The 19,609-nt window shown below is 43.7% G+C and overlaps 1 protein-coding gene across 14 annotated transcripts in view; it reads right to left on the bottom strand.

Moving 5' to 3' along the window:
* Window positions 1-19,609, bottom strand: part of LOC119167419 (echinoderm microtubule-associated protein-like 2) — a 218,094-nt gene that overhangs the window by 21,220 nt on the left and 177,265 nt on the right. For 7 of the 14 annotated variants that reach the window (XM_075866424.1, XM_075866431.1, XM_075866422.1 and 4 more), the window contains 8 exons: window positions 17,657-17,809; window positions 11,485-11,589; window positions 8,724-8,858; window positions 6,684-6,734; window positions 5,249-5,348; window positions 3,279-3,436; window positions 2,547-2,672; window positions 1,760-1,891 (listed from right to left, as the gene is read on the bottom strand). In XM_075866424.1, coding sequence (XP_075722539.1) covers window positions 1,760-1,891; window positions 2,547-2,672; window positions 3,279-3,436; window positions 5,249-5,348; window positions 6,684-6,734; window positions 8,724-8,858; window positions 11,485-11,589; window positions 17,657-17,809 — 960 coding nt within the window. The remainder of the gene's footprint in view (window positions 1-1,759; window positions 1,892-2,546; window positions 2,673-3,278; window positions 3,437-5,248; window positions 5,349-6,683; window positions 6,735-8,723; window positions 8,859-11,484; window positions 11,590-17,656; window positions 17,810-19,609) is intronic. The other 7 variants (XM_075866426.1, XM_075866430.1, XM_075866432.1 and 4 more) reach the window with 3 other exon arrangements.

Genomic DNA, 19,609 nt, shown 5'->3' on the forward strand with positions numbered 1-19,609 from the left:
TGCAGCGGCAGATATTCACAGGTAGTTATGATGCAGCTGTGGTGATTTGAACTTTTAATGGCTATAAAAAGGCTTGGCGGTTAGAACTACCCAATTTTTTTATTGATATCCTGGTACTTCAAAGGGCAAAAATTCAGACAACAGTATTTGAACAGGAATATTCCAGGAGACCCTGAGCTAATAAATACATTTAGCACGCACTTCTTGCAGAGATGTTTTTTTCAAGCTTGTGTGCATAGTGAATTTTACATTCGAAGTCAATTCGAAGAGAATAGTGATTTTGGTCAAATAACTTCGAATCAAATTCAAATAGCATATATAACATATAGAGAAAAACGAGCATATTTATCACCGCCGAACTAACCTGTAGAATATATATATATATATATATTTTAATTGAAAAAAAAAAGCCTCTGTGCAAGTGCCATTTTGTTGGTTCAAAAGATGTGTTGACAACTTGATTGAGTGATAAGTGGGGCTTAACGTCCAAAAACCACCATATGATTATGAGACACGCCGTAAAGGAGGGCTCTGGAAATTTCAACCACCTGGGGTTCTTTAACCTGCACCCAAATCTGAGCACACGGGCCTGCAGCATTTTCGCATTAATCGAAAATGCAGCCGCCGCAGCCGGGATTCGATACCGCGATGTCCAGACAACTTACAATAGTACATTGCAGGATTTGACTTTCGGTAGAATGCAAAGAATAATCTGTAAAATATGTAACATTTCTGAAATGTACTATATCTAGAGCATATAATCTTGCATAACAAGCGTTTACACTAAGAAAATGATTTATCGGTTTCAGGGTAATATGTTCATTTAACCTTGAAATGACGCTTCGTTGCAATGCAAATTTTCTTTGGACAGGTGTTTTCACAACTAAGCACTTCTTCACTGCAGTGAAACCACCTTTAGAGAAAGTTACATGTGGATTAATGGGGTACTGACACAAAAAGTTTCGCCTCGCGTTTTTCTGCCGCAATGCGTTGCTGGGGGCCTGTTAGCTATAACACGATACATTGTTTCCTGCAGCATGCGACAGATAACTAGCTACAGGCCCTTCATTATCGATCAGCTTCAGTTTTAGTTTGAGAGAGCTCCAAAAACTGGGTGCAACTGTCGCCACCTAGCGTGTGCAGCTTTTGACCACGTCACCACACAGAACTCTGACACACTTCCTCACGATATGCATCAAGAATTGCTTTCGAATAGGAAACGGGACTGCAATGTCGCCAAACACAAAAATTTCTAAGCGTGCGCCACGGGAACGCACTCGCAACCAGCTGCCGAGAAATATAGACTGCGAGAACAAACGCGGCAAAAGAAAAATGCCGGTTATGACGTCACCATAACTTGTTTTGTTGACTGCAGCGTGGTGATGTGAGGGAGTGTAGGGGGTCCTCGAAGGGTTTTCTTGGATGGTGTCAATGGCACGATGGAGTTGAGGGCTCCCGCAAACTTCAAAAATCTTTTGAAGTACCTTCCCAGCCAGATCCGCTGTTGATATTTCGCAGATGATATACGAATGTTCCTGAGAATCGACCCCACCGGCTATCTCGGCCGCGATATTTTGTGCCAGTGCCTCTTTAATATACTACACTTATCCGTTCATTGTGAATACTTCGAAATTTTCAATAACTTAAGTTTGAACCGAAACGAGTTCAAATACAATACTATTTGTATCAAATATTTAAAGCATTCAAATGTTCGCACAAGCCTAGTTTTTCTGCATGACACTATTAGGGGAACACTCACGCCCAGGTCACGACTCCAGACAACCGAGTGCGACAGGGTGTCCCACAGATGCACCTGGCAGTCGTAGCCGCCTGTCACAAACTGGTTCTGTGTTGGATGAACCGCCAGTGCCCATATCTCTTCCGTGTGGCCCTGCAAACAGCAAGCCCCATGACACAATGCTTTGCGAAAGAGTTAGCTTTGACGCGCTAAGAACTTCTGAAGTGCTTTATATCTGTGCACCATGTGAGGGAACATTCAGCCAGATTACGCAGTGCTCTAGCTGAATTCGCCATTGCTGAATTGTTGCAGTACTTGTATAAAATATTCTGAAGCACCATCTTATTAAGATGGTAGCAAAATATCTTCTGCAGTTCATGAGATTAACTGGAATACTAGAGTGTCTGATTATGTTAATTTTTAGTGAGCACAATAACGATGCAAGTGAACTAACATCATTAACTCCTCAATTCTGCACCTACGATACAAATATCACCTTCAAAAACAGTCCCAGTTTTAGTCTGATCAACAATCAAAACGCTTGTAGCAAACTGGTGCACAACCAATCAATCAATCAAGTGATCAATCAATCAAAGAGTAAAAAATGTGCACTGAGCGAGGAGTATCGAGACATGAACGATTGAAGCTGGTGTGGTATTGTGAAACGAAAGAATTTAGGATGATAAAAGAGAAGAACTTCAAATCGCAATTACAAATCCTATAAACATCTACACTTGTTAGGTAAGTTCTGCTAGCATATTTTTACACTGCCACAGCAAATCTACAGGCTCTCTCCACGGCCTCCCACCTGCACTACAGTGGAGAAGTTGAGGCTGAATGTCCCCTGGAGAATCGAGTTGCGGGTCGTCCCGATGAGCAGCATGCTGCCTTTGCCCTGGGCGAGGGTTCGAATCCCACCAGCCATGTCTGGAAGCTGCAAAGGAAAGGGCCAAGATGACGAAATGCCCACTGGGGCAATCTAAGGCAATGTTTCTTACAGAACCAGAAGGTTGTTATAAAAAAAAAATTGTGTAAGTATTCTAATGAACCGGACAGAGACAGAACCCTTGCTGAGAGACAGCTGTTCTATTCTTATCTTCTTCTCAAGAACAAACCGCCTGTGCGCTCGAAACCTGGAGTCACTCTTCGTCATCACAGTGCACACATTTTTACGCAGAGCACAACAATAGATTGCCCCTGCAAACCACGCACAGTATTAGCTCTCTGACAGGTTTTATTTCCCTGACCTTTCTTGAATAACGAAAAATAAATTGGTGTATTGTTAATGTATTTGAATTATGAATTACACTGAAACAAGAACTGCATAGCTCGTGCGGAGCCACCAACTTCATTTACTTACACACTACCAGCATCGGGTAATGCTGGTTGGGGCTGAATGTGAGGTTAAGTGAAGATAAGCAGAAATAATTAAGATGATGCAAAAGTTTTTTTCGCACTTAACGGTAAATTGCCACTGAATTTTCGTTCTATAATTTGAAACGGTTGGCGTTATGCACAGCTGCTTAAACCCTTCCCTCACCTTGGCCTCCTGTCCCGTCCTCGTGAGGCTGGAGTCCCACTGGACCACCTTGCGGTCTTTCGCACCACCCGTGACTATCGTGCCATCCTTCATGGCGCAGATGGAGAACAGTGGACCGTCATGGGCACCCACTACAGTCCGGCACACCTTGTTGGAGCCTGAACGGATTGAGGTACGCATCATTCAAATGATCGGTGCATTCCGGTGTTTCCTCGCCCTATTGAATGCGCACGTTCAGTACCTATTAGGAGATTTTATTTCTTCATTTACCAACAATAAACCACTGCTGCCCTGTAAAGTGCATTTCGTAGCTGTAGCCGCAGATGTGTCACTTCAGAAACTTATGAAGCAAACATGGTGCAGTACAAGCAACAGTATAAGGCCAATTATGAAACAAAAGCTAGATGAAAGTAAAATTACGAAATCAGCTAAAATAACAAACAGATATAAAGCTATATGCAGCTAATTCAAACCCTTCTAGAGCTAATCATAAAAGAATAAAAAAAAGTGCATAATGCGTCACCCACTCATATATGCAAGAAATATTTCAGTGTAAGCACGAAAACGGAGCATGACTACTTCTGATCACAGAAAAGCACAGCTTAAATATGAGTGTTAGCACTGCTTAACTATGTAGCTAGAAGGTAATGCAGTCAGCGTAATTGCCACATGCGACATTCACTAAACATTTACTCACTGTCCTTCAATTGGCAATTGAGTTTTGCATTTCTTTCCCAGTAGGCAACTATTTACGACATATGCCAATAGCAGCAACACGTACGCGAGTCGTATATCCATCGTGCTTCCCAAAGTTCTGTAGAGCTTACGTCTTCCTGTAGTTTCACTCGGTGCCCAAAAACTAGCTTTACGGAACTTCCTAGCGCAAATGAAGATGAGTACCCTAACTTTACAGTTACTTTAGGCTAACAAAAATGAAAGCAGCCTTGCACTGGTGGAGCAAACCCTGAAGGAAGTGCTTGGCTGGGCAGCCTGCTTTGCTTCATCTTTAGTTTTCTCTTACTATCTTTCTTTTCCTCTATGTGTTCTTTTGATTTGTTTTGTGTCTCTGTTTATTTCTCGCCACTTCACTCTCTCTCTCTCTTGCACTTTTCACTTTTTTCTCTCATCTATTTCTCTCTTTCTCTGAATTTCTATTTTTCTGATTTCTCTACACACTTTGCTTTACTCTCTCCCCTCCGCCTACTCATTAGCCTCTTTTTTGATGTCACTTCCCTTTGCCAGCTCCTCTGCTACTCCAAGCTATACAAGGAAAGGGCCACATGTTACCACGTGGCCCGTTCCTCTCCCCATGCTTTGCTAGCGTGCCTGGATAGCTGAGAGGTTAAAATGCTCAACTCCGTATCGTAGATACCCAGATTCGAACCTGGCCTCACCAGGAATTTTTTCAATCAAGGACTTTCTTGTTTCTCTTCGCTCTCTTTGTACTCGCTCCCTTGCCCATCAAAGTTATTGCGTCCCACATTGGAGAAAATCGTGTTGCTACAGCAATAAAAAATGCAACAGCGAAAAAGAAAGAAAATACAGACAGCAGGATTAGCATTCATCCTGTTGTCTGTATTTCCTTTCTTCGCTGTTGCATCTTTTCTTCACGCCCAAGCTGAGATACGCTATAGCAATACAAATTTATCACGCACCAACTCACCGAACTCTACAGTACACACCAGAGAAATCAGCAAGGCATGTTCTGGGGCAAAGCAGAAGACGAGGAAGAGGAAGAAAATGTGTGCCGGTTAATGACGATCATTTTCGTTCACCTATCGCGGACCAATGCTCGCCTCAAGCGACTTCGCTGTTAATATCTCATTAAATGGGCCCACAGAGCCCCCTCCTGGCTAAAGGATGTTGTTGCACCATTAATGCACAAAATCATACTGTGCATGCTTCGTAGAATAACTTTAAGGGCTTCTGCGTTGATTTTCCCAATTGAGCGTAGTAACATCAGAGCTCACCCCTTTGCCAGACCATGATGTTTCCGTTGGAGTCGCCGGTTAGCAGCTCGCCAAGCTCGGTGAAGGTCATGCAGAGGACGTACTTGGGCTTGTTGCTCTTCTGCAAGGCAACGACCACTGAGTGACACGAAACTCTTTCTTTTGAGCTCGGTGCAAGACTCGTGTGTTAACAAGGAAGCAAGCCAAAGCATTTCTCAGTGTACCAGAACTGCTCATCTTCTTAACTGCGCACCGTTCGCCCTTCTTCAGAAACAGTCACTGCCATCCCTCAATGTTACATGGAACCTATGCGGCGTAGCAAGAAAAAGAGAGTGAACCACAGGACACCAGCTGAGTATGATGTATAGAGCTAGTGTAAAGGCAGTGACAACTGGCTTGATATTGAAATAATGCATTGTCCAACATTGCCTGCTTTTTCTTAGGGGATATATAAACTTACTCTTATTGCTGTCACTAATAAAATGACAAAATTTCGGTCAAATGTTTCAGCTTCAACCCGAGAGAACATTCCGGTGCAACTCTGCCAAGTTTGTACTGGTGAGCTGAGTGATCTCATTGACCTGGAGCCATAAGGAAAGGTCATGGCTGCCTTGGCACACCACTGTTTCTTGTGAATTTTTGCTGAAGTCAAGGGCTGATTGCTGCCTCTTTTTTACGCATTATGTTCATTTCGTATTGAATTGTACTCGCGTGTATGAATATATTTTCTTTTATTTTGTTTTCTCTTTTGTTGTAATAACCATCCTGCTTGGGCCAAAGCATTGGCCTGCAGTATTTCTAAATAAATAAAATCAAATGAGTGCACACCCCAACCTAATGTATGCAAAAGTTAAACATATTTTCCCGAAAACCCATTGAAAGAATACAGAAAATTTGATGCTAGTGTAGAGAAAATGGGCTAAATGAAAATTTCAGTGTGCAAGGTGGCCTCACATCAGTGCACAAAAGTTGGCAGTGACAGCTATGGCTTAAAGTGGTGACTGAAACAGAGTGAAGATAATGTTTTTGACACCTATGAACGACGTCTAAAACGTGCAGCTTCTGAAAAACTGCAGCTTTCTAAAGGTCATCTTTCTCAAAATTTTAATTCTGTCACATCACCACACATTTGAAAAGATCAAAACCATAACAAGAGCCTCCCACCAGGTTGATATTGATTTATCGAATGATATGTGGGGTTTAACGTCCCAAATTCACGATACAATTATGAAAGACGCCATAGTGGAGGGCTCCGGAAATTTCGACCACCTGGGGTTCTTTAACGTGCACCTATATCTGGTACAGTTCATGTGCAGACAGCATTTTCGCCTACATTGAAAATGCAGCCGCTGAAGTCGGGATATGCTCTCGCGACTTGTGAATCAGCCGCAGAGTACATTAGCCACCAGACCACCGCAGCGGGGCTCTCAGCAATTCAGTGATACACCAAACTTACCACCAGGTATCTGCTTGTGACAGTAGTATCGCCACTTCCTGGACCATCCTTCTGCCGTGATTGACAGCAGCAGCAGCAGCGGCAGCGAAGGACAAAGGAAGAACAGGGTGGGGACACAGCAGAAGAAGGATGTGCGTGCAGGACAGGATGTGACGTGATCATGCGAGGACAATGCCAGAGGAAGTTCACATGCGTGGGTGATCAGGATAACATCAACCAGGGTGCAAGCATGGTACAGCGCAGAGCTAATTCCTTTTGTATTGGAGAGGACAGTCCACAAAAAAAAAAAAAAATCATCTTGCCTATTTATTGCTGTTTTGTTTGCACTTTTTGCCATCTCTCTGGAATAGCAGTAACCGATCAGTGACGGTTAATTCGCCATTAAATTTTTTTTTGGTGGCAATACCAATTTACTGCCATTTATGAACTTGAATCTGTGTTACCATATCACCTTTTTATGCTATTCTGTCTGTTAGTGTCTCCTCTCGAAGTCAGCTGTCATTCTAAAATAAATTATTTGCGAGTGCATTGCTTTGTAAAACTGGCTGATGTGATTATTAGCAAGAAACCTGCGTGTTTTCTGGTGCAATCTGAGCTTTACTAAAAAGTGACCCCATGGGTGCCTTCTCTGATGTTTATTACTTTTTCATCTCATGAAAGCCTTGTTTTTGTAACGTAACATACTGTTCTAAAAGTCTCCATGGCATTGACCTTTTGTCAGGTTGAAAGCTAGCCGAACATACCTTCAGAGAGAGAAAGTTTGAATTAACAAATTATATTGCCAATGTAATAAACAAACTTTGTCTGCGTTATACACAAATGATACAGTTGATGAGTATTCCTGATACACTGCATAATTATATGCTATGAGGGCCTGGGGTCTACTTACGTGGTTATAGTATCACTTCAAGTAGTTTTGTCTTAGTGACGATCCTATTTGCTAAGACTTGTAAAAGTCTTCTAGATATGCCCAATGATGTTACCTGACAAATGCAACAAACGTTAGATAAATTAGCCACCTCATTACTCTTAGAAATAATGAAATATGCTTTTCCTTTTCTATAGTAACTTCAAGTTAGTTTGATAGTACATCTGCTAAGTAAAATGATTTTAAACCTAAGTGAATAAAATGCCCATTATGTGGTATATAAACTATATGTAGTTCTGGATAATGAACTTAGCCTATTAGACTTCATTAGAGAAATATTAAGCTCTATGAAATGATCACATATATCAAAAATAATCTGAAAAAACAAAATAAGTCTAAAATATTTTTATAATTATTTTCAAGGGATGACTGTGTGCTCATAATTAATAGTGAATATAATGAACATGTTTTTATGCGGGTTACAACTTTTTGTGACAAATGTAACATGTACAGAACAGGAAGAATTTCAACAGCAAACAGGTAATGTGAATTCCTCCTTATAATTTGCATGCATTCTTTAATCCTTTTTTCTTCAGGTGTAACCTATACAAAAAAGATTTTCTTTCATACTTTATAGAATGCAAGCACACGAATTATTTTCGGTACTCCTTCATTAAACAGAACCTGGACATACTCGGAATATGCGTTCCATTTACCACGAGCAGCATTAGAAAATTGCCAAATACGAGTAAAAAAAGCCAATCATAATGAATGTAGTTTTTCTGTTTATTAACCAGCCATTCTATTTAAAAGATTTTCATTAACTGAGAACCTACCGTACTCTTACAAATGTTTTTTTTTTTTTTTTTTCCAAATCGTGCATCTCATAATTCATTCATTCCATTTTACACTTATTGCTTAAGTTCGTTTTACGAATGTCTTTTTTTTTTTTGTACACATAATCAGTTCTGTAAAGCCAAGTACTCTTTATATGCATGCTTTGGATGAATAAGCCCACCATAAAAAGCTTTTACTAGAAGACCCACCTCAATTTCCTTATAGAATCCCAATGGTGACAGCATGCAAACACCCAACAAACCGAAGACAACGAAAAAGACACTGCCAATTTATGGAAAAAACAAGCTCAACGCGGTGGGCGCCAGTCAAGGTACCTCAAAGATTCCGAGCTTCTTGGCAAGCGTTCCACCCTCCATGTCCCAAAAGTGGATGTGGCCTTTGCCAAGCGTCACCAGGGTGTGCCGGTCCATCGGGTGGAACTCCACGGCCAAAACTGCATCTGAGGCACTCTGCCAAAAAGAAAGAAAACAATACTATCTAGACCACCCTTACATCCCTGCACAGCGGGAACCTTCCATCACGTTCCTTGTGGGACTGAACAAAGAATAATTTCAGAACCGTCGGAAAGCAAAGCTGTAAGTTCGTTGAGTGTTGAGTGTATGTGATTGGCTAGCGAGATCACACAATGTCAATACACCTCGCGCCGTGTGGCTTGCAGCTGATGAAGCTAGAATCGTCCCAAAACATACGTACACTCCTAGTTATCTACATGATCCTTGGACCCAGCCAGATGTCTAGCTTTTATTTAATACAAATAATTTAGGTTTCCAATTAATACAATTATTGAAAGTGCAAATTCAATGTCATTTTGTACCAAAAGCCATAGTTATCATTTCATTCTATTTCTTGATTCACTCGCCTCATAAGTCAAGTGACCTGCATGACTTTTACTACTATTGTAGTGAGTAAGAGGAAGAGGATAAGTTTCTGCAGTCATTGCCTTGCACGATGTCTGCATTCCTGTCGGGCCAGGGCTACTCTGACTGCCAAGTCGTCACTGCTTTCATAATTAATCGTCATACGACACCATTACTACTACTACTACTACTACTACTATGACGATAACTCTACTTGTGGGGTGCAAGTCAGAGGAACGCCATGTTTGAGGCCTGCAACGCCTAAAAGCTGCTACTACTACTACTACAATGACAGCCCAGGGTATGCTAAGCTAGCTTCACTTCAAAAAAGAACAACCCCAGTCATAGCTCAATTTGTAGAGCATGAAACACATCGTTCAAATGTTACAGATGTTCCCGACGATGGCAGCTTGTCTGTTTGTACGTGTCAATTTCTCCACATTTTATACCGTAATTACTACTAATAATGTCTCCTATACACAATATTATTTTCAACCTGAGGGTTCCGTCATCTTGGAGTGACGAGCGATCGGTCTCCTATGTTGAATATGAGATGATCAATGTCATGAAATGCTGAATGTACCAGATGAAGCATTTCTGTGCATCTGGATTCACCGTAGCACTGTGTGTTTATTTGATTCAGCTATGAAAGTGCAATGTTATCATTCCAAGATGACGGAACTTGAGGACATTTGGAAAATAGTGTATACCTTCCTTGGGTTGATTGTCCGTTTGTTCTATATAAGGTTGTATCCAACAAAGAATGACAAGCTTTTCAATTTCCAATATCAACACCTCGTCTTTCCTGCAATACAATTGCAAGTGCCTTGGAATTATGCTGTCTGGATCTGACACCTTGGCACACACTCCATCATGGTTTGTGCCAGAAGGGGTCATATGATCAAAGTTGTGAAGGTCATCTTCGAACACCTTTAGTAGCACAAACATGGTGTACAATACAAGCGAGATTTGTAGGCAAAAGTAGCCACAGTGACTGCACAGCTGTCCCAAACGAGCGCTCAAGAAAGTGCATGGCTCCAATTTTTAATGGCTACATAAAATATATTGTAACAATACTGATTGTTGGCCTAGTTGGTACTTGCTTAAGGACATGCTTTGGCCACAAATAACATACACACAAAGTAAAGGAACACTTGCGCTTGTCGTTGAGTGTTCCTTTACTTTGTGTGTGTTTTATTTGCGGCCAAAGCATGTCATTAAGGCTACGTGAAAACCAGGCACCAAGCAGATGCAACAGAGGCCGGCGTAACGGAAAAAAAACATCAAAAAATTTTGCGCACGCGCCTCTTCTCCCATTCAAAAACGCCGCCGCCACGCCAACCAACCATCTCGCATCTATCGTCGAGCGATCTCTAGAAATATCGAGAAGGAAGGGGTAAATCACGCCCTAGTTGCATCAGGGGTCGCGGAGATTTCGAGAAAGGTCCCACCCCCTTCCCCAGCTTTGGCTGTGCGGCGCGCTGATGAAACTTCCGAGAACCCAGGGCGAGCGTATATAAGCAGCCGGCGGAGGAACACGAGGCAGGAGATGAAGTAGTGTTTTCCGCCAGCAGGCGAAGGCTTGTTCTACAGAGACTAAGCAGGAGAAGAAGTGAGTTTCTTCCGCCAGCGGGCGAAGACGTGATCTGCAATAGCAGCGCGTGAGTGGCCGAGGTGTTGCCGGAGAAGAAGTTTTGGTATTGAAGTGCGGTTATTTGATGACGCGAGAGTTCCCTGGAAGGGAAACCTCAGACGCAGTGGAACGACAACCGGCGCTGGAGTTTGAGTGAGTGTTTTCTTGAACAGAAGTATTCAAGCTTTGTTCCAAGAACTTTGGAGTGAACAGTGAATACCTTTGACAAACATTTAAGTCTATAAGGGTCTTAGTTAGTTAATACACGAGATTTCATTGTAGCGCGTGTTGTTTGTGTTTGTTGTTTTGAGTGTATTCTGAGTATCTTGTGATTGGTGTAGTATTGCATTGCATAAACGCTGAGTGTGCAATCTCGGATTTGTTATCAATTCTCGGTTCTACCACAGCCGACTTCTGCTGGCATACCAAAAGGACCAACACTGAATCGTCTGCACTTTTGTCGTGCAGTTCAGGCAACCGATACGTCAGCCCCTAGGAATTAGCCAGGTGATTGCCTCTATAATTACGGGGCTAATGGCAATGGCCAAAGAGCAAAGAATATAACCAGGAAGAGGCCACTCGTACCTTAGTCTCTGTAATCTTGACACCTTTCTCTCCCCGTTGCCAGTCCCATAGGGAGATGGTGTGTTCGTTCGAGTCGTCCACTGCACACAGGATGGAGCCACCATCCTACAAAAGAGAAGAACACAAACTTAGACATGCTGAGTACCTTAATTACTTGAAGGGGCTCTGAGTTTTTCAGCATGGTGAGTAAACGCTGCAAATTGGTAGTCAAGGTTGCTGATAACACTCAAGCCGAACATTGTACTGCAGCTTTCAGCTTAGAATTCAGAATTAATTCTCAAATTTAGTTAGAAGTAGCTTCCTGTTCTCTATATAAGTAAGAACATTAACCCCAATAACCACGTCATAAGCCCTAAAACTAGTGGAACTTAGAATTAATTCTCAAACTATGTCAGAAATAGCTCCCTCTTCTCTTTATACCCCCAATAACCAGGTCATAAGCCCTAAAAGCAGGACCTTTGACTGATTGGAGTGTTTACAATTTCAGAACAATACAATTACGAAACTATATATGCAGGCTGCATGCAAGAGAGAAAATAAAAGAAACAGAAAGAAATGGGATCCTGCTTCCCAGCCACAACATCTCCTGGCATGTGTCCTTCCTACTTGGCCTAAATGAACAACTTCATGACTAGAGCTCTCAAACAACTGAGACCAGCCTAGATCCCACCGGTTCAAGACCCATAACGGCAGGTAACGCATTTGCATTCCTTACGAGAGTGAGCCTGTCCTCCTCCCGCTTCTGCGGTGGCGAGCACCTTGGCCATTGATCCACAGGAATGGTGACTGGTACACAGTTACGAAACTATATAAGCACGCTGATCCCAAGAAAGAAAATGCAAAAGAATGAAAAAGGAATGAGATCTTGCTTCCCTGCCACGGTGTCTCGTGGCAGGCATCGTCGCTACTTGGTCCAAATGTACAACTTCGCAACTAGAGGCCCAGAACAACTGAGACCAGCCCAGATCCCACCGGTTTAAGACCCACAATGGCAGGTAACGCATTTTCAGTTCTTACGAGAGTGAGCCTGTCCACCTCCCACTTCTGCGGTGGCGAGCACCTTGGCCATTGATCCACAGGAATGGTGACTGGTACACAGTTACGGAACTATATAAGCACGCTGATCCCAAGAAAGAAAATGCAAAAGAATGAAAAAGGAATGAGATCTTGCTTCCCTGCCACGGTGTCTCGTGGCAGGCATCGTCGCTACTTGGTCCAAATGTACAACTTCGCAACTAGAGGCCCAGAACAACTGAGACCAGCCCAGATCCCACCGGTTTAAGACCCACGACGGCAGGTAACGCATTTGCATTCTTTACGAGAGTGAGCCTGTCCACCTCCCACTCCTGCGGTGGCGAGCACCTTGGCCATTGATCCACAGGAATGGTGACTGGTACACAGTTACGGAACTATATAAGCACGCTGATCCCAAGAAAGAAAATGCAAAAGAATGAAAAAGGAATGAGATCTTGCTTCCCTGCCACGGTGTCTCGTGGCAGGCATCGTCGCTACTTGGTCCAAATGTACAACTTCGCAACTAAAGGCCCAGAACAACTGAGACCAGCCCAGATCCCACCGGTTTAAGACCCACGACGGCAGGTAACGCATTTTAAGTTCTTATGAGAGTGAGCCTGTCCACCTCCCACTTCTGCGGTGGCGAGCACCTTGGCCATTGATCCACAGGAATGGTGACTGGTACACAGTTACGGAACTCTATAAGCACGCTGATCCAAAGAAAGAAAATGCAAAAGAATGAAAAAGGAATGAGATCTTGCTTCCCTGCCACGGTGTCTCGTGGCAGGCATCGTCGCTACTTGGTCCAAATGTACAACTTCGCAACTAGAGGCCCAGAACAACTGAGACCAGCCCAGATCCCACCGGTTTAAGACCCACGACGGCAGGTAACGCATTTGCATTCTTTACGAGAGTGAGCCTGTCCACCTCCCACTCCTGCGGTGGCGAGCACCTTGGCCATTGATCCACAGGAATGGTGACTGGTACACAGTTACGGAACTCTATAAGCACGCTGATCCAAAGAAAGAAAATGCAAAAGAATGAAAAAGGAATGAGATCTTGCTTCCCTGCCACGGTGTCTCGTGGCAGGCATCGTCGCTACTTGGTCCAAATGTACAACTTCGCAACTAGAGGCCCAGAACAACTGAGACCAGCCCAGATCCCACCGGTTTAAGACCCACAACGGCAGGTAACGCATTTGCATTCTTTACGAGAGTGAGCCTGTCCACCTCCCACTTCTGCGGTGGCGAGCACCTTGGCCATTGATCCACAGGAATGGTGACTGGTACACAGTTGCGGAACTATATAAGCACGCTGATCCAAAGAAAGAAAATGCAAAAGAATGAAAAAGGAATGAGATCTTGCTTCCCTGCCACGGTGTCTCGTGGCAGGCATCGTCGCTACTTGGTCCAAATGTACAACTTCGCAACTACAGGCCCAGAACAACTGAGACCAGCCCAGATCCCACCGGTTTAAGACCCACAACGGCAGGTAACGCATTTGCATTCTTTACGAGAGTGAGCCTGTCCACCTCCCACTCCTGCGGTGGCGAGCACCTTGGCCATTGATCCACAGGAATGGTGACTGGTACACAGTTACGGAACTATATAAGCACGCTGATCCCAAGAAAGAAAATGCAAAAGAATGAAAAAGGAATGAGATCTTGCTTCCCTGCCACGGTGTCTCGTGGCAGGCATCGTCGCTACTTGGTCCAAATGTACAACTTCGCAACTAGAGGCCCAGCATAGCTGAGACCAGCCCAGATCCCACCGGTTTAAGACCCACGACGGCACGTAATGCATTTTCAGTTCTTACGAGAGTGAGCCTGTCCACCTCCCACTTCTGCGGTGGCGAGCACCTTGGCCATTGATCCACAGGAATGGTGACTGGTACACAGTTACGGAACTATATAAGCACGCTGATCCCAAGAAAGAAAATGCAAAAGAATGAAAAAGGAATGAGATCTTGCTTCCCTGCCACGGTGTTTCGTGGCAGGCATCGTCGCTACTTGGCCTAAATGTACAATTTCGCAACTAGAGGCCCCGAACAACAGAGGCTCCCGCAGATCCCACTGATTGTAGACCCGCGACGGCAGCTAATGATTCCATCTGAAGTGAATATGTCCACTTCCCACTCTTGCAGTGGTCACCTTGGCCACTGATCCGCAGGAATGGCGACTAGTATATACAGTGGAACTTCGATTATACGACTTTCAGGGTACCACCAAAATCGTCGTATAATCCGGGCGTCGTATAATCGAAAAACCAAAAATATAGGCACTGATGGTCGTTGTTGCCCCACAACAGTTGTCACATAATGCGTAAGAAAGTCCGGGGCACAAATTTACGCTGCTCCGATGAAGGTAGATTAAGTTACCTGAAAAAATGACAACCACGCATTTTATCGGAGGTGTGAACAAATCTTTATTCTCACCTTTTCAAAAAAATCTATGATTTTTTTTCTGCGAGTTTGCCCAGCCACGATGCATCAGCTTTCTTTCGAGAGCTGCGACATCTGGCAGCAAGTCGCCGATCTCGTCGCGTGCGCAAGCAAACCGCCGAATGTTGTCGACGTAGCACAACACGTCCGCGTACGTCGGAACGGACACACTAGCCTCTACAGTGTCATCCATCTCTTCCTCGTCGGAAGTTCCCGCAGTGTCAGGACGCACAGTTTCGATAATGTCATCCAGCGACACTGCACTGCTCACTGCAACGTCGTCGTCGGCACCAACATAGTCCGCGAAGAATTCAGGCAGCTCCAGGTTGCCGAACTCTGGCAGCAGAACCGGAACTAGCTGCTGTCTAGCCCTCTGGTAGCTAGACAGCAGCTAGTTCCGGTTCCCGTGGCTGTCTCAAACGTAGACAGGCTCAACAATCGCCGTTCAACACGTCCGGTACAACGACGCGAAATCTAGTGAAAGTTATCGCATACTAGAAAGCAAGCTCGAAATCATCTGCCATGTTACCTGCAAACAGCTGTCACTACAAAACCACCCAAAAGAAGGCAGAAAACAAAACAAAAAAAAAGGCCCCAACGGAAGTGCGCAGTGCAATGCGCTTAAGCAAAATGAATGCACTCCGGCTGGCTCTGGACAACGATGGCTCTGGCTAGCTATGGCCGACTGCGTGTCGAAAAATTGAAGAGGCCCTGTGGTGGCAGCGGTGGCAGCGCGAATAGTGTGCTAGAATGTGCGGAGGAACGAACTCGGTTCCTCGGTTTCCAGACTTTTTTTTCATCCGGCCGCAGTGTTCTTGCGTGGCAGCCTGTGTGCGTCATCCCAGGTTTTTTTTTTTTCCCGGACAGTCCAGCTAAGCGTCGTATTTGGCGGGGCCGGCGTAAAATTGCGTCGTAGAATTGAGGTGTTCAATACATTAGTTCTATGGGGGTTTTGCCGGGACCAAGCCAATTCGTCGTAATACGCAGGTCGTCGCAGGACCGGGGGACGTATAATCGAAGTTCCGCTGTATATCTTTGTTGCATTCAAAGGAGAAAATTCAATATTGAAAGAAATGGGGTTTGGCCTTGTGGCAGGCATTGTCCATACTTGGCTGCCATGTATAAATTACCAATGTGCAATGCCATGAGAATGGCGACTGTAATTGTGCCTTGTGGCAGGCATTGTCGATACTTGGCTGCCATGTATAAATTACCAATGTGCAATGCCATGAGAATGGAGACTGTAGTTGTGTCTTGACCAAGCAATGTCTATTGAGAAAGGAAGAAACGAACGCGTCTCAGGAATGAGCTTTCAGTGCCAGTACATCACAAGGCAAAGCCAACATGAAGCAGGCACAATGTTGATTGGTGCAGTTGTATATAACTTCGCAAAAAGCCACATTCCACATGTCCCTGCATTGATAAGTTTGGAATGTTTATTTCTTATTACAGCACAAAGCTGACGACCCTCTTTATCAACAGCCTATTGCATAGCTACTCTTTTTCCAGATTAATTACAGCAGACCAAAGGAGTAAAGCATTTCTGTGTCAGAATGTGGTGACAGTGAAAAAACAGACCAGCCGAAGCACAGGTGAAAAATGCAACTGTTTGCTGAATGACAGTTGTTTGCAACTGTTTGCTGGTGTTTGCAGCAAAAGAAACAACAACTCGAGCACAGTGACAGTGAGGACAACAGTTGTTGGAATTTGATAAATGGGTGAAACTCGCCAGCATGCATTTATATTTATATAGAGACACATTGTGAAGGTAGTTCATATGAGTTCATGACACAAGAAGCTAAGCAAGCAAACATGGACGGAGTAGGAGATAGCTGGACAAGACAGATGACCATATATAAACTAGCAAAATTTTCAGCTGTGGGATTTTTCTAATTATGAGATATATTACTCCATGCATTTATATAAATGTTTGCTTGTTTGCGCAGTACTGCTGCCAACCTATTTACAGCATCAGAGCACTAGCAGGCCATTCGCAGGTTAGTCTATTGTATGCCGGACTAGATGCCCGCCACATGAACGAAAAACAAGGTTCTAAACCCTTTCCCTTTCCTCCTTCCCACTAGTGCCAGTTGCTAGCGCCACGTGCAGCAGACAACCCAATAATCACAGCATCTTGCATTATCTCCAGAACAGCTGCACACATTATCTGGTGTCAAAGAACTCTCAACTCATGCGCCCCTATGGGCCATGAACAAAGCACGCTTAGTAGATGATGTGATTGTAGTGTCCGCTGCGAGCGCCAGCTCGCTTCGTTTGCTTGAAACGTGAAGCAGGTTGGTTCCAATCGGAGTTCGAGCCACTCCTCAGGCATCTGATAAAAGAGGCTATGGTTGGACATGCGCTTGATAAGACAGTGCAGCCACATTATTGACTGATAACGCGCTGGGAGGCTTCTGTGTCTTAGTATTTTTGGCGTCGTGGTTATAAAAGACCAAACTTGACCAAACTCGCCAAAACTTGACCACGTACATTGCTTCACTGCTGGAAAATAGTCTTTCACAGTTCTTTTATGGGCACAAGTTCACCCAATTAAACGTAACTTTACTAACTCTGAAAAATCGCCTCGTCTCTGTGCTAACATACACAGGCCGTAACTTGAACTTCACAATCCAAAGCTTTCACCCTGAAATGGTTGCGAGATTAGGAAGCACAATGGGCAGTGGTTTGCAAGGCGCGGGCTGTTAAAAAGTGCACTCACCATTTTGGAGAATGCAATGCAGCTGACTGCTCGCTCAAAGTCGCCAACTCCGATGACGTGCAACGTGTTGAGGCTGACCGAGTCCCATATCCTGACGTGGGGCTGGAACAAGGAGCACGCACAGGGACCGCACGTAGAGTGCGCACCAATGTGCTGTCGTCAGAACAAGGTATAGCACACTATCTTCGAAAAAGTCATGGCAGGGAAGTGGCGAGAATACGAAATGTGAGAAGAGGATGCTCAAGTACTGTTTTCTGAGCGGTGCTGCGCTCCATTTTTCCATTAATTCTCTTTTTTGGCCATGGCCTTAGCTAAATTTCCAAACTGACTCTTCTGCTGTGCAGTGTATAACAGTAAATTAAAATCACACACTTGAAAATATGGTAATTTGTTCAACAGCAGGCTAAAAAATATTACTGCATTATTTAGTCACTCAAGGGTGACTAGACACAGCATTCAGCCGAATCCGTTAATTGACATTACGAAAATATGTTATTGTTATAAGCTGTCGGTGCCCTTCCCGTGCAAAATTACATTTTTTAAGAGTGTAATGCACACCATGGCATCAAAAAGAATGTTTTAAACTAGATACTGCAGTCTATAGAAGCAGAATCACCTTACACAGAACACCAATCGGTCATTAATGTCATAACAAATACTTTTTTCATAGCATGTACAAATTTTTACTTCTACTTAATCTTGTCCAATGTGCAAGGAGCACGAGCTCTGAAAAAATATATGGAATTACGATGTATTCCGCACCAGTAGCCAGTAAAACAGTTGAATAGACTAATGATTTGCCAAATTGAAAAAACACTCCTTATTTTACAACTTGCTTGTTGCCTAAACTTTCGACACCAACAAAATCACATCCCTTGAGCATCCTCTCAAATCAAAACAAGAAACACGCAAGGCTGTGGAGTGACGGGTGCAAAGCCGTTGCGGCAAGAAGCAGCAAGGCAGGACACAAAAGTGCTCACACAGAAGGCACACTACTCCAGAGCGGCAGTCTCAAACTCGTATTGCGCTACAACCTGCAAGTGGAGAATGAACCACTACTAATGTTGTACTGTTGATAGCAGCAGTAAAAAAAAAAAAAAACTTCCAATCAAGAAAAAAAGAAAGGGCATTCTTGCCTTGCACTGTAGAAGTCTCGATTTTTTACAATGCACTGCTATTTTTGAGACATTGGAGTGCCCTCACAAACTGTGCACATGTGAAAATACGCAAGCACAGAAAGTTAAGCTTAGCAAATGTGAAGAGTGGCTTCCTATAAAGATGCTGACAGCACAAAGAAAGTTAAGGCAGATGATGCAGGATCCGCTGCTACACTGTCAGTTCCCCCTTTTCTTTAGATTACGCTTATTTCAGTTATCTTAATACGTGTAATTAATGTGTATTCTAATACCCATGAGGACTTGAGAGTATCACAAGAGACTCAACAATTATTTTATGCACTGTTTTTAAATGCAACTTCGCATCAGCATTATATAATTAAGCATAGAAAAACAAAAAAAAACAAGCTTCTTTAATAAAAGCTGCTAAATGTAGGCAACAAAAATGAAATCTGAAACACAGTTAACCATTCAGGCTTCGCATGTGCTCCCTAACCATTTGAGTTTAAGATGTTGTGAAAGGCTACACGAGTAACGAGGTTGAGAGCGCTGCCCTGGTGTTCAACCTACAAGCAGCCGCATGCCACAACAAGATGGTTCTACGGCTACATGCCAGGCGGGGAAGCCAGCAACAGGAAAGGGCCAACTGGCATCAATGCTGCACACGGTACCGTGAATAGAATTAGAGAACAAAACTAGCAAGACACGAGTCTTGCACATTACTGAAACTGAACAGAGCATCCGATTCCCTCAGCAGGAAGAATAATTTCTAGAATAAGACATTATTATGAGATCACAATTTCGTGGAAGTAGTTAAGGAATGGCTCATTTCATTCAT

This window comes from Rhipicephalus microplus, chromosome 6, assembly GCF_043290135.1.
Source record: "Rhipicephalus microplus isolate Deutch F79 chromosome 6, USDA_Rmic, whole genome shotgun sequence".
NCBI lineage: Eukaryota > Metazoa > Arthropoda > Arachnida > Ixodida > Ixodidae > Rhipicephalus > Rhipicephalus microplus.